Here is a 13,401-nt window from a genome sequence, read left to right as displayed (position 1 = left end):
GTATAATGCTTATGTTGTAGTTTAGTTTGGCGTGTTAATGGTTGCAATGAATGCTAAACACAGTACAGCAAAACCTGATGCGCATGTCAGACGTTTTGCAGATATTTGGAGGGACTAGAGTAAAAGTCATAGGAGACATCCTCTGGGAGCCATGAATGTCTGTAAAATGTCATAGCAATCCATCCATCAGTTGTTGAGATATTTTAGTATAGACTGACATTATCATGCCTAAAGTCATGGTTTTTGTTGTCGTTTTCCAAATCTAGAATCATAATTTTTCACTTTTGCAGTTTGGATGTAACTGATCCCTTAAATTAAATCAGAAATAATGAGCTAAGTTAACTGCTTGGAAAATAAAGTAATGCTGCTAATGTTAAATTTCATATTGCTATAATAATAAATCACACACACACAAGTATAATAGTTTGATACAAAATGCACCTGTATTTTTCTTTGTTACATTTTGTAATGCATGCCATCAACATTTATTCATTTTGACATAGCGTCCACAGGGACAAGTGCAAACCTGCCTGAAAACAGGAATAAGTAAAAGTTAACATACAAGATAAGAAATGCTATAATGATGTTAACATTCATATGTAAAAAAAACACATCAATTATTTTACAGATTCATCTTAATACTAACTCACAATATACATTTCAGTACTCGTTTGAGATATTCCTTCTAATTTCTCTGCTCCCGACCATTTGAAGGCAAACATCCCATAATTATACAAATCTTCAGTTGAGCACAATCACAATTTCAACCCCTGCCATCCCCTTTTTCCAAGACTGATGTTTTCACAATATTTGAAGAGCCTGAAATCTTGTGGCAACCTTGCAGTTAAGTACAAAAAAAACCCCTAAAAAAACCCTAAAAAAACTTGTGCAATTTGTGCAATAGCCAACAAAACATTACAAATGCAAAACTGTAATATTAACACAGAAGTGATGTTGAAAAAAAGGTGTCACTTTGTGAATAAAAGGTAATGTGACAAAAACAGTAGATTGTGTAAAATGGTTAACATGTACAGTACATTGTGTGACAGCTGACTGTGCTTGAAGAGCCTTTGGTTTCTTACTATAACAAAATAAAAAGTGCTTCAGATTGTCCTTAAAAAAAAAAATAAAAATGCTACTATTTCAAAATGCAGGCACTGATGTGTCTTTATGTCTTTTAGGGGGTGAAGTGGCATGATAAACACACATAAATAAACATATAAAACAGTGGAGCAGTCCTTTGCTTTAATTCTTTAGTTAAGTACAACCATGTGTTAAAACCCTTTAACTCCTTCAACAAAACTCATCACAGAAGGTATGTCTGGGTCAGTCGAAGCATAATGTGTTTTGATGAGAGCGCACAGTGAGTGAAGTCATTTCCCAAGGCTGCCTCCTCGCTGGAACCCAGTTCAAGAGGCTAATTGAGTAAAAAGAGAAACCAGTGTGCGTGCAGGGGTGAACTAGCCACAGTGTAAAGCACGTCGCTTTCAAGGCAGCAGTGCAGTCCTGTGACAAAGTCCTTGAGTCTCTTCTCCCACCCCCTTTATCTCCTGCATCTTTATTCCTCTCACATTCCTTCCGTACAATCATAAATCAGCACGGAGAAGCAAGGATTATTCAACCAACATGCAGAGGTATTAGACTACACACAGAGCCTCACAGACATCACAGCAGTAGAAGCAGCCAGCAGCAGGCGTACAGCATCCGTATAGCGTGGCCCTGAGTCAGATCAAGACCAAGAAGCTGCGGGCTCACTGGCTTTCAGCGTCTGCTCCGCGAAGTTTGACTTCGCTCAGTCTCTCTCCACCTGCCAAGAAGCCGTTCAGCAGATCAGCTCCTGCTTTATCTCAGGCCGCGTGGGAAAGAGTGGCTCGCTGAAGGAGAAGGCGTTGCGACCCGTCTTCAGCCCACCCTGGCCCGGGCACGCCAGGTACGACCCGATCAGGTCCAGCTCGGGGGAGGGAGCCGGGCTCTCGGGCTCAGACTCCGACTGGCTCATCTCCGGCTCGTCCACAGAGGAGCCCGACCTGGCGTGGAGGTGCGGGTGGGAGTTGGGATGGGCGAGCGAGTTCAGCCAGGGGTGGTTGAGGCATTCTTCTGCCGTGGCTCTCTTCCTGTACACACAAACACAATAACACTGCGGATGAGTTGGAAATTCCCAGAGAGTTTACATAACCGACGGATTGCCTGGATCTTCCGATTCACTCAATCTGGCTTGGAAAACCACAAAAGAAAAGCACTTTTTTTTTTTACTCTCAAGTTTTTTCCCCCTTCCATCTCCCACCGATTACTCAAACACTGAGGAATCTTCCACTTTTTCCAACGCCACCAGTAATTTACTGCAATTAAACGATACTGACTGGAGATTATGGCTCTGGATGTGAGACAGAGGCTGCTGCTACTTTTCATCAACTTTGTGGCGACAATGTACGGGCTCAGTCTCGGAGCCCTCAATCAGAATTAGGGTTGGAGCTAAGTTAATCAGAAGTACGGTTACAAAGCTTCCCTTGAAAATCACCTCAGTTTAACTATTCTTTCGTTAACATGTTGACACACAAAACTGACACATCAGTGTAATGTCAAAACAAAACAACAGTGGCCTTCTTTTTCTTGAAATTGAGGTGAGTTTACAGCCACAGTCTGCAAAAAAGGAAGCAAACTTTCGTCAAAGTGACGTGAATCTTGTTACCACATACACTCATTTTGACACATGCGGATGCACTTCCGTGCCAGTGTGAACCTGACTCACATCCTCGGTGATTAAATCAGCTCAAAGCGATGCTGAAGGAAAACTTGTCATTTTAACCATAATCAGAACTCCTGATGATATCTTCGTCTTTACAGTAAATTGGCTCACCTGGGGTTTTTAACCAACAAGGTATTGATGAAGTCAACAGCCAGGGAGGAGATCCCCTCGAACGTGTCTTGCGAGTAGTCGACGTTGACTTGGGAGATGTTGAGGAATGTCACCTGCTTGTCGTCGCCCAGGAAGGGCGACTCGCCCGTCAGCATGACGTAGGTCAGGACCCCGATACTCCTAGCAGGTGGGGAGGGAGAAAGGGAAGGAAGTTACGAGGAGGTTTGTCACGTTGACTGTTACAGAATCTGTTTTGAGACACATTTGTCGGTCTTCCACTGGACTGCGGTCAGTGATGAATTAACTGCAATGTAGAATGAAGCAAAGATGGTCTTGTGGTCAAAGGTCTAGACTTGTCTGTTGCACATTAGGGAGGTGATGTCAGCTTCTTTAATAAGTCTTTATTCTCAGACGCAAAAATGACTAAAGTGGTCTAAATGAGTGGAAATAGTCCCATTAACTACCGTAGCACACTTACCACATGTCTGTCGCAGTGCTAATGGGTTCATAGTTCAGGATCTCTGGTGCTGCAAGAGAAACACATGGCCCCAATTAGTCTTGACAAATGGCCCTCACATTGAAAAGACACAGGTGATTCTGGGTATTTAAGGCCTTAAATCAGGACTCACCAACATACTCGGGGGTACCCAGGATCTCCCTGACCTCTGTGAGGTTGTCCATGCGTCTGGATAAGCCGAAGTCCACAATGCGAATGTCCCCCAGAGGTCGAGCACTGGTCAGCAAGATGTTCTGGGGCTGGAGAGGACGCACACACACACAATTTAGACAGAGGTATGGTACATAGTGACATCTGAGGTCAGTAATCACATGGCAGCGTGAATGAGTCAAAGCAGTTGAGGTAACTGGTTCCAAGAGGATCTGGTCTGTCAGTCAGCGTCTAGCTGCTCCTTTTGAGCTCATCCTCTAAGCCAATCAGATGAGACGGAGAACAGGTAGGATACCCGTGCCAAACAATGGCATGAGTCCAGGTACTGGAGTGTGCGTGCGACTGTTTTTGTTTATTCTGGGTCAGACTGGCTTTTAAAAGGGGTTGTATAACATGTATTGAGAAACGAGATGCTTGGTTAATTTGCGAGATGCGATGTAGAAAGAAAACCTCAATGATGACTGCCTTGTTACCCCAGGGGAGGCCATTAAAGAAAACACGACGGCTCAGTGAGGTTCCTCTACCGACTGATTCCTCGTGGGAACGGGGTCGTGACACAATGAATGAGTCGAGGTTGCGTAACAGAAATCATATCTCCTTTATGCTGCCACTCGGGGGAATAGACCGCCCCATATTGTCATATAATCTTTCAGTGTGCTCACTTTCAGATCCAGATGCACCACATTGTTCCGATGCAGGAAGGCCACTCCTGTCAGAATCTGCTTGGCCAGCCGGATCACATCTTTCTCCGTGAAGGCCTCGTCGTTATCGGCAACACACTGGTTGAAGATTTCGCCACCGGCGGCGCTGGAAGGAAAGCACAGGAAGGAAAACTGAGAAAACAAAACACAGAGAGGATGGGAAGAAAAAGGAGCTGCGCAGCCACCCAGTGGAGTTCAGTTTGGCTTACTTTCATTTTTGATTATTCTCTTTAACTTGTTATAATAAATTGCACAAATACGCCCTTCCTCTCAGTTTGAATCACACAAGCTCACAACAGCAAATTCCTACTCGTCCCATTTGACCAGTCTTAGTAAACAAACCATAAGTAATTTCCAGTGTCTTTAAAATTACGCAACACCCCGTCTCCTCATGAGTGTACTTTGACTTGGAGGAACAGAGTCCATCCACATCCACGCATTGCATGTGAGTCCAACGTGAATCAATATAATTTTTTAATTCCTACATGTACCTTCCCGTTAGCAAGAATATTTCTGGAGATAAGAAAGGTCATATCAGCTTACAGCTAATACAGATAAGCCTATACAGCCTGATATACTGCAGGTTAACTTACTAAATCAAACCAGGGAAAACAGAAGCAAACTCTGGATAACTGATCAAAACATTTTCTTTAAAGTAGAAAGGAATCTTAAGCTATAAGTTAGCCACAGAAGGTGGCAGAGGGGTTGTGTCAGGTTGGTAACTAGATAATGTGTGCGCCTGCATAGTTTTTCGCTTGTTTGTTCAAAACAAATTAAATGTAAGGGATTAGCCGGGGTTTTTGTGTGGAATTTAGTAGTTAGACAACTTCTCACATTTTTTGTGGAAGGAATAGTCAAAGTCCTGCCTGGTCTTGCTGCGCTTGTGTAACAAAGTTAAGTAAAGCGGATAGTGGCTATGCGTTGGATGCTCCATCAGTCAGATCAATGCCTGAAGCTGACAGTTCACCCATAAAAACTAGGACCATGTGTGGGGGATTTAGATGGCACGCATGCTTTTTATCTTCAGAGGACATTTTTGTGACCAGGCCCTGGGCACAACTGTTACATAACCAGCCCCCCCCACACACACACACTACTATCCTCAGCTGTGAAAATAGCACCCATGTTTTGGGGGGATTTCGAGGATATCCGTCATTGGTCCATATAATCTTCCTTTTATTTATTTTGAACTTTTTTGCTCCCAGCACATTATTTGACCTGCCACCTACCCCGCTTGTTGCTAACATGAGAGCAGTGGAGACAGAGAGTGAAACTGCATTGATCTGCATGTGTAAATGAAATGCAAGCAAGCCTACAGTGTTTTCATTCAGGAGAGGAAATGAGCTGAAAACTGCAATAGAAAAAAACAATCCTGCCTCTCTGTGTTATATTGTACTTGAACTTGAATCTGTCAACTCAACATGGACATTGAACTATTAGCGTACCTGTCTGAACAATGAATTGCTTGACGTGACAACGTGTTTTAATAGCTTCGTTAAGCTGTCAACAGAGCGCCCGAGAGGGTTTCAAATCTTGATAAAGGCCATCTTGTTTAAATTCAACAGTCTGCACACATTCTGGCCAAGCACTTAGGAATGATCTGATACTTCCCCTGAAGTCTGAATACTGTCTCCGCGCTCCCCTTCCTTCCAAGAGAGTTAATGTACACACTACTTCAGTGTGCAGGGAGACCCCCCCCTCCTGCACCGAGCTGCGAGACAAAACCCGCTGCTGCCAACATTAGCGACCAACCATTCGGAGGCACGAGCTGGGAACATGTTAAGCATTTCTCCATTTCAAAAGCAGTAAACCAAGTCAGCCTCCTTTTTCGCTCTGAAGGAGAGATTGTTTGGTAAAAAAGCCTTCTTGGGTGACTTTTTTACAGTACACTTTCCTATAAAGCAGGAAACAAAAGACTGCTTCCTGGATTAGGGTCACAGTGATGAATTCTCCAGAAACGCATAGCTACTGTGCACACAAAAAAAAAAAAAATAGTGATGCACCTTCATTTTTTTTATCAAAATGAGCATCTCTCTAACTAGTCATTATGCTGGAGGTTTCTCTGGTACTGACGCACGCTGGAGCTCTCCAAGATGATTAGAATGCAGCTTCTAGCATCCATTTCTCTGACATTACCAAGGATGTGGTTGCGGCTACAAGAAGAGCGTGTGTGTGTGTGTGTGTGTGTGTGTGTGTGTGTGTGTGTGTGTGTGTGTGTGTGTGTATGTGTGTGTGTGTGTGTGTGTGTGTGTGTGTGTGTGTGTGTGTGTGTGTGTATATGCGCGTGTGTGCATAACACTTTATACCCAAGTGGTGGTGTGTGCTACTTTTGGGAGCCTTGCTTGCCGCTTGCATTTAAACCCACAGGAAATGGAAAATGGTTTGCAATTCTTGAAACTCACGCTGAGGTCAGACAGTTTGAAGATGCAGCTTTGCGGCGGCCGATGGTCTCGCTGCGAGTGTCACTGCAGCTTTTAGGACAAACGTACAGTGCAATAGAGGGAGAGCTGGCATTTCAAAACGGAGCTCTTTAAGTTTTAAAAAGATTGTGCATGTGCGAGCTGCTTGATCTTAGGCTCAAAGAGAGCAGCTCTACTTGGAAGCCAAAGAGGAACTGTTGCCCACTGCTGACTGACCTCCTGCTATGTTTTCTCTGCAGGCATGCAGGGGTGAAATGTGGTGCAACTTCCCCTTTCACACTTCAGTCAGAGGTCAAACACACCCCCCCCACAGAGAGACCTTTGTTCTGAGGAGGCATTCCATGTCTGGGATTGGGATGACTACCGAGGACTGGGCAGGGGAGGACTTCCTGCCTGAGCAGTGAGCAGTTCAGGAACAGGGTCAGGGGGACGTGGCTGAAGCGTAATTGCCCCGCGTTATCTCCCTGTAATGAGGCGAGCGAGGTAATTAAGATGCTAAGTGTCCTCTCCAAAATCCTAATTAGAGGCCGTCATTAGAGCGGTCAGAGAACACGTACTGGATATGCATCATGTCAGTTAACACCCAACCGCAACAGACCGGGGCCAGACAGCCGGGGTGACCTCGCCGGGTCACTGAACAATCACTGAACTTCACCTGCGTGTGTTGAGTCTCGAGCACTGAGCAGTACGTTCTCACAGAGGGCTGTAACTGACTCATTTGTAGCTCGACACATCACTATTTTTCACACAGTGAGCTCGGTGCAGTTCTGCCACGTCGGTATTTAAAGTGACAGTTCCTGACATTTCGCATAACAAGAAACCGAGGTGCCGAGGCTACGACGAGACGAGCAGCTAACCACAGAGAGAGAGAGAATTTCCATTTAAGGCTGAAGTCATGTCACAATAGTGCGAGCGCTATGCATTTCACACATGTGCGTGTGTGTTTTTTTTTCTTTTTCTTTGAGGTGAGGTGAGATAGACTTGAGTGACTTGCAGCTGTGCCCTCAGCAACCAGCACATAACTCAAAGTGAGAGGTTTTTTTTTTTTTCCACAGTGCAGACAGATTGAGATAAAAGCTGACAATTCACATGAAAACACCAAAGCGGTGACATTCTCGTCATGCAACACACAGGATGTTGCATTGTGATGTGAGGTTTTGTTGATGCCTGTTAAGTAGAAATGTTCTAAAAGCCAAATTGCTCTGGCATGTTGTATGGGGAAAGTTTAGTGAGTGATGAGTCAAATGATTTTGATGGTTCTATCCCCTATTTTACCTGGCATGGCTCAAACACCGACAAGAGAGGAAAGCTTAAAAGGCCATTTTAGTGAACTTTTGTGTTGTTTATGTAACGTCCAGTGTTGTCTTACCACTCCAGGACGAGGATGATTTCGTTGTTGGTTTCGTAGACCTCGTGCAGCGCCACCACATAGGGGTTTGCCTTGGCCGACTCCAGCACGGCGATCTCGTTTAAGATGTCCATGCGGCAGTCCTCGCCCTTCCTTCGCTTTCGCAGGAACTTTGCAGCGCACTGCTTCCCCGTCGCCTTCTCAATGCACTTTTTTACCACCGCAAACTTTCCCCTGGGAGAAAAAAAAAAAGGAGGGGAGAGAGTGAGAGAGTGAGTCGAGAGGCAAAATGAGACAGAATAGTCCCAACCACATTACTGGCTTTTTCAAATATATTTGGTTTAGAGATTCTGCTCTTTTCCCCCAAGTAGCCAACGGGACCGCTGGAATAAATTTAGGTCACTGAAACTGCAGCGTATGAAAGGCTAAAATTACTGGACATACTCATGACAGTTAAACTGCCATGAGGCGAAAACTAGATTACAGTGCAAGGCATGAGGAAAAGCCCGCCGGTCGGCCACGAGTGCAACACTGTAGGCGAGGTTAAAGAACAGCTCACAGATAAGAATGTTCTCTGGCATCATTTGAATTTGTGCGACAGAGCACTGATATGCTCAGCTGTGGATGAGTCATTAGACGTTCATTAGAGATTTCCAAGTTTCTCCTCATCTTCCTCTAGCCTTCAGGAGGGTCTGACAGGAGGCAGATAAGGCTGCTGACTAGCAGGCCGGGACATGATAAGGCTAAGGTCAAGCCAAAGCAAAGAGATAAAACAGCTCGGTTGCTGGATCCACTTTAACAACGTCATCACTACCAATCTGTTGTTTTTTGTTCTGCATATACATTGATGGATTCATCTGAGGTGTAAAGGGGTCAGCCGTGGGTGTGGGCAGGATGTCCGATGTGTGCAGAATTGCCTCGCCGTGTCAAGCCGACCACAATCAGCAGCCGTCCCTCCCGGGCCGATAATGAGGCCTTGTCCACTTCCCTTCCTTTCACAGCTGACAGCAGCAGGGACAAATGGGACCGTGTTGACACCTCCTGCCCGGACCCTCGGCCAGAGCCTGCTTCTCCTTTGACAATCGCACAAAAGCTGACCAGTCGGCTGATACAAGCAGCCCCGAGACCAGGACCACCCACCAGACCGCTGCTGGGCCGGCCAGGCAGGGGGTCACTGCTGCTACAGTCGGGTTGGAGCCTCGGCAGCAGGCTAAAATGAACACCATGTAACCTCAGCGTCTATGTGTCCAACTAACCTCTCAACGTTTCAACGGGCTGCACGATACAAATACACTGAAAAGATGACTGTGAACTGAATCTAAATGAAGTGGCCAGGTCAGCATGGTGCCGGTCACTTTTCCCACACAGCGTTACTTCAAGCCCACTGTGCCGCCGCCGACCAAAAACAGCAACTGTTCTGGCCAGAGCCTGGTTCTGTTTTGGCTACGCCCCCCCCCACCAGCAGTCTCGCAGAATGGCGACGCCTCATTGTTCAGAGTGAAAAGGCAAACCTCGTCAGAGGCTTTTCATCCTTAATTAGCCAAGTTCAGAGCAGCTCTCTGTGGGCTGGGAACTACATATGGAGTGAAATGGAGCAACAGGAGGCCTTTTATAAAGGCTGACGACAGGTCAGAGGTTACGGAACGCGGCCATCTCCCAGCCGGCTGCGTTCACACTCTGCCATGTCACTAGGCAGATGCACTGAATCTCCTGGTTATACATAACATCACAGTGCTTTAATGTTATTTCTACACATTGAGATTCTTCTTTTTTTTTGCATTAAATCCCACAGTTAGCTGTGTTACAGTAGAAGACCTCTTTCTCAAACATCCGATCTGACTCCACAGGAGATCAGCTCATTTGCAGCTCTGTAAATTCTGTCTGTCATCAATCATCAACCCTACCGTGACAAATTAAACTAACTCCTCGCCACCACTGGAGATGGTGATAATTCGATTGAGAAGTTGGTTTCCTGTGGAGTCTGCGTTTTGTCTCCCTCAGCGGGCCACTGACTCATGTCTGAAGCGCGATGAGAAATGACAGCCCTCGCAGCTCTCGTTTTCCTGTTTCACAGACGGACTGACACAAAGCATTACTTCCTCTTTCTGCTATATTGCGCACAGTTCTGCAGGGGGACCACAAGTCACAATGTGAAGCTTGATGATGAAAATGGTTTTATAAATGCAGACCAATGACCTATTGCTAAAGGTAGAAGTCAACTCTGTCACCTAAAAGCTGCACTAATATGGTAATACTACACCCCTCCTAATGTACAGACTGATCTGCCGGCATACATTCCTGCACTTAATGCGATTATGAGACCTGATCCCAGGATGTTGTTGGGTCGGACTCATGGGAAGAGGAGGATGAAGGGGTGAGGTATGAGGGTGAGAGGAGGAAGAGGGGGCGTTTAGAGGCTGTAGCCTCAAGCCACCCCCCCCCCATCATAGGTCCTGGCTGTTGTCCCAGGATGTCCCAGGGTGTCTCGAAAACTGGCTACTACCAACTGACACTTTATTTAGGCTGTGCCACCACTCTCTGCAGAGCAGCAAACTTACAGTGAAAATTTGAGTTATAAAGACAGATGCAGAATTGGCACAAACCCAAGAATTCAGAAAGCTTTTTGAGGAAAGTCATTTAGTGTCTGGCACATTGGGGAATCCCCGCTTAAACACGACTGGAATGTGCACTTCTGTTACTGGGATCCACACATCAGTGGGTGACCCACAACATGCATTTGGCTGAAGAGAGACAGGAGGAAAATGGTATACTTCATGTTGGAGGAAGCAGGTAAGACAGGAAAGCAGGTCTAAATACCACACACACAGGTTCTGATTTACACAAGAAAGACATACAACAGGTCTTGTGCGTTCCTTCACGGGCCTTGTGTACTTACTGTAAGTCTTGCCACCTTACCCTTGTGACCGCTACTGTGATACGACTCCAAAGTGATTCTGAAGTTCAGCTCATGGCATTTGAGGAAGTTTACATTTTCACCACCACTTACACTAGAAACTACTGGACTACACATGTGAGCATCGACAGAAACAATAGAGCAGGAAAGTGAAATATGCTTTCACCTCTTGGATGTCAGATATGTCAGAGCAGTGTGTTCAAATCCCTTATCTAACAGAACTCTTTGGGCTCCGGCATCTACACTTATTTCATTCTGCCCCCCCCCCCCCCCCCCCATTATTATTTAATGATCACAAAGTCCGAAAACTTCACAAAAAATCCCACACAGGACGCATTACGCGTGCCAAAGCGCGTCACCTTCTTCGCTTTTACCCGGGATGGAAATGCAGGATTGGAAATGTCCAATTAGCACGCTTCCCATTAACCCGAGCGCGAATCTAATATGATTACCAGCTTTACATAAGCGCATCAAGATAGTGTAGCACATTTCCAGCAAGCGCAGCAGCACGAGCAAAGTCAGCACGCGGATCAGCGTTTGGTCAATGACCGCTGGGAACAAACACGCTCACCTGCCCAGTTCTCTGCCGACCAGCTCGTAATTGGCCGTGAACGGGTCCGCTCTTATCCTCGTGTGGATCTTTGTCACCATTCCGTTCTTGCTCATCTTCGCTGAGTCTAGCATTGAAGTCGCGCTTGAATTGAAACGGTCTTTTTTTCCCCAACCAAATATAACACACAACAAAAAGGGTTTTCTCAAGCAAACACTTGCATGATAAAAAAAAAAAAGTCGCTTATAGAGCCGACAGCAGCAGAGTCAAACCACCGGGAGATAATCCAGTATACGCGCGTTCCACCGAAAAACAAGAGGATGATGCTCTGCAGGGAGTGCGGCACAGTCGGTGTGGTAAATTAGTTTGAGTGCCACTACACTTACTTCACAATAAACTCCTCGTCGGGCCGCCCCCCCCCCCCCCCCCCCGCGCTGACGCTCCGCAGTGGAAAGCCAATGAACGCGCTGAAGAGGCGGTGCAAGTCAGCTGGCAAGTGGTGTGCTGGAGTGACAGGAGCGCATCAGTGCAGGTACACAAACATAAACAAAGTCCTTGTTTATGTTAAGTCATTAGTTTCAGTTGAATAGTTCTCATGTTGACCTAAAGTAAGACAACGATGATAATAATTAAACATGACACACACACACACACACACACACACACACACACACACACACACACACACACACACACACACACACACACACTCATTAACCATAAGAATGTGAAGGAGGTCAAACTACTTTACCCTCTTATAATTTACAGCAGTATAATAGTTATGATGTGTCACTTTAGATTTGTGAGCCATAAAGTTCTTTAACTTAATAAGGTAGGCAAATAGTTCAAACTTTATTGCAAGGTCTTATTAGTAAGACACTGAAATGGCAATTTAACTCATTGACTGTACTTGATTAATCCCTTTTCTGTCTTTACATCTAATCCCATGTTGTACCCACTGACCACCCAAATTTACTCCTAAAAGAAACAAAAAGAAAACACAGCGCGTTCATACTCAAACACACACAAGCACACAAGCACACACACACACACACACACACACACACACACACACACACAAGCACACACATTTCAGGCGTATTTGTCATCGTTGGCATGTGTTTTCGTGCCGCTTGTATCTGGGCTTGGCTGCGCTTCAGGTGAGGCTTTTTCTCACACTCAGTCCCGCTCAGTGTGAAGGAGTGTGAAGCTGCCCTTGGGGAATGAGAGCTTTCTGCAATGGGACAATTTGGAAGGTAGAGTACGGGAATTACCATGTACAGGTGACTCCGGGGTTTTTTTCTTATTGTTTTATTACGTTTCAGATTTTGTTGTTCCAAAATAGAAAACTCCCTATCACAAGTCACTCCGGACCCAGGGCAGAAAACATAAAGACAAACCAGTGAGGAACAGGGATTGGTATTTATGGCCCGCGGAGTTGGCGGTGACCTGGACTCCATGAGAAATGTGTCACCTAAGCTCCAGAGGCTTGCTGATGCTGTAACTGTGAAACTGTGAAACTGTTAGAAAGACGAGGCCCGGGCTGACCCTGAGCAAACAGAGCGCCACACACACACACACACACACACACACACACACACACACACAATCACAGAGATGATAAAGGATCTGCTGGTGGAAGCTGTGGGTTTCTGCCTCAGTTTGCGACTGCTGTAAAGGAGACCATATGAGACAGCGTGAGACCTTTGCTTCCTTTAAAAGCACTGTTGTACCCCGTGGCAGTAGGCAAAGACTCACGCTGGACATCAGTCATTGCCATCTAGAGCTACAACTCTCAACTGTTTTCATTGCTGATTATGATTTAGATTAAACACAATGAGATGACTTCCAATTGCTTGTTTTGTCTGACCAACTGCCTGAAACCTGAAGGTCGGCTGTTTTCAAAGCTTTATAGAGGGTTGACTTAATGTTTCAGCACTGTGT

General features: G+C 45.6%; 1 protein-coding gene across 1 annotated transcript; it reads right to left on the bottom strand.

Annotated features, from left to right (window-relative positions):
* Positions 1–421: 421 nt before the first annotated feature.
* stk17al (serine/threonine kinase 17a like) lies at positions 422–11,828 on the bottom strand. Its single transcript, XM_068718626.1, has 7 exons — positions 11,479–11,828; positions 8,015–8,227; positions 4,187–4,331; positions 3,487–3,613; positions 3,336–3,384; positions 2,858–3,037; positions 422–2,114 (listed from the first exon to the last, which is right to left on the bottom strand). The coding sequence occupies exons 1-7, from the start codon at positions 11,589–11,591 to the stop codon at positions 1,823–1,825; spliced, it is 1,119 nt and encodes a 372-aa protein (XP_068574727.1). The 5' UTR covers positions 11,592–11,828; the 3' UTR covers positions 422–1,822.
* Positions 11,829–13,401: the final 1,573 nt, after the last annotated feature.

This window comes from Cebidichthys violaceus, unplaced genomic scaffold, assembly GCF_023349555.1.
Source record: "Cebidichthys violaceus isolate CVI_PGR_0920_01 unplaced genomic scaffold, fCebVio1.0.p SCAF_23, whole genome shotgun sequence".
NCBI lineage: Eukaryota > Metazoa > Chordata > Actinopteri > Perciformes > Stichaeidae > Cebidichthys > Cebidichthys violaceus.
This window is presented reverse-complemented; position numbering and strand designations above follow the sequence as displayed.

Coding starts and splice junctions, on each gene's coding strand:
- stk17al (XM_068718626.1), bottom strand. CDS start 11,591: ATGCTAGACTCAGCGAAGATGAGCAAGAACGGAATGGTGACAAAGATC. Junction 8,228..11,478: donor GTCGGCAGAGAACTGGGCAG/GTGAGCGTGTTT, acceptor TTTTTCTCCCAG/GGGAAAGTTTGCGGTGGTAA. Junction 3,385..3,486: donor GGGTACCCCCGAGTATGTTG/GTGAGTCCTGAT, acceptor TTTCTCTTGCAG/CACCAGAGATCCTGAACTAT.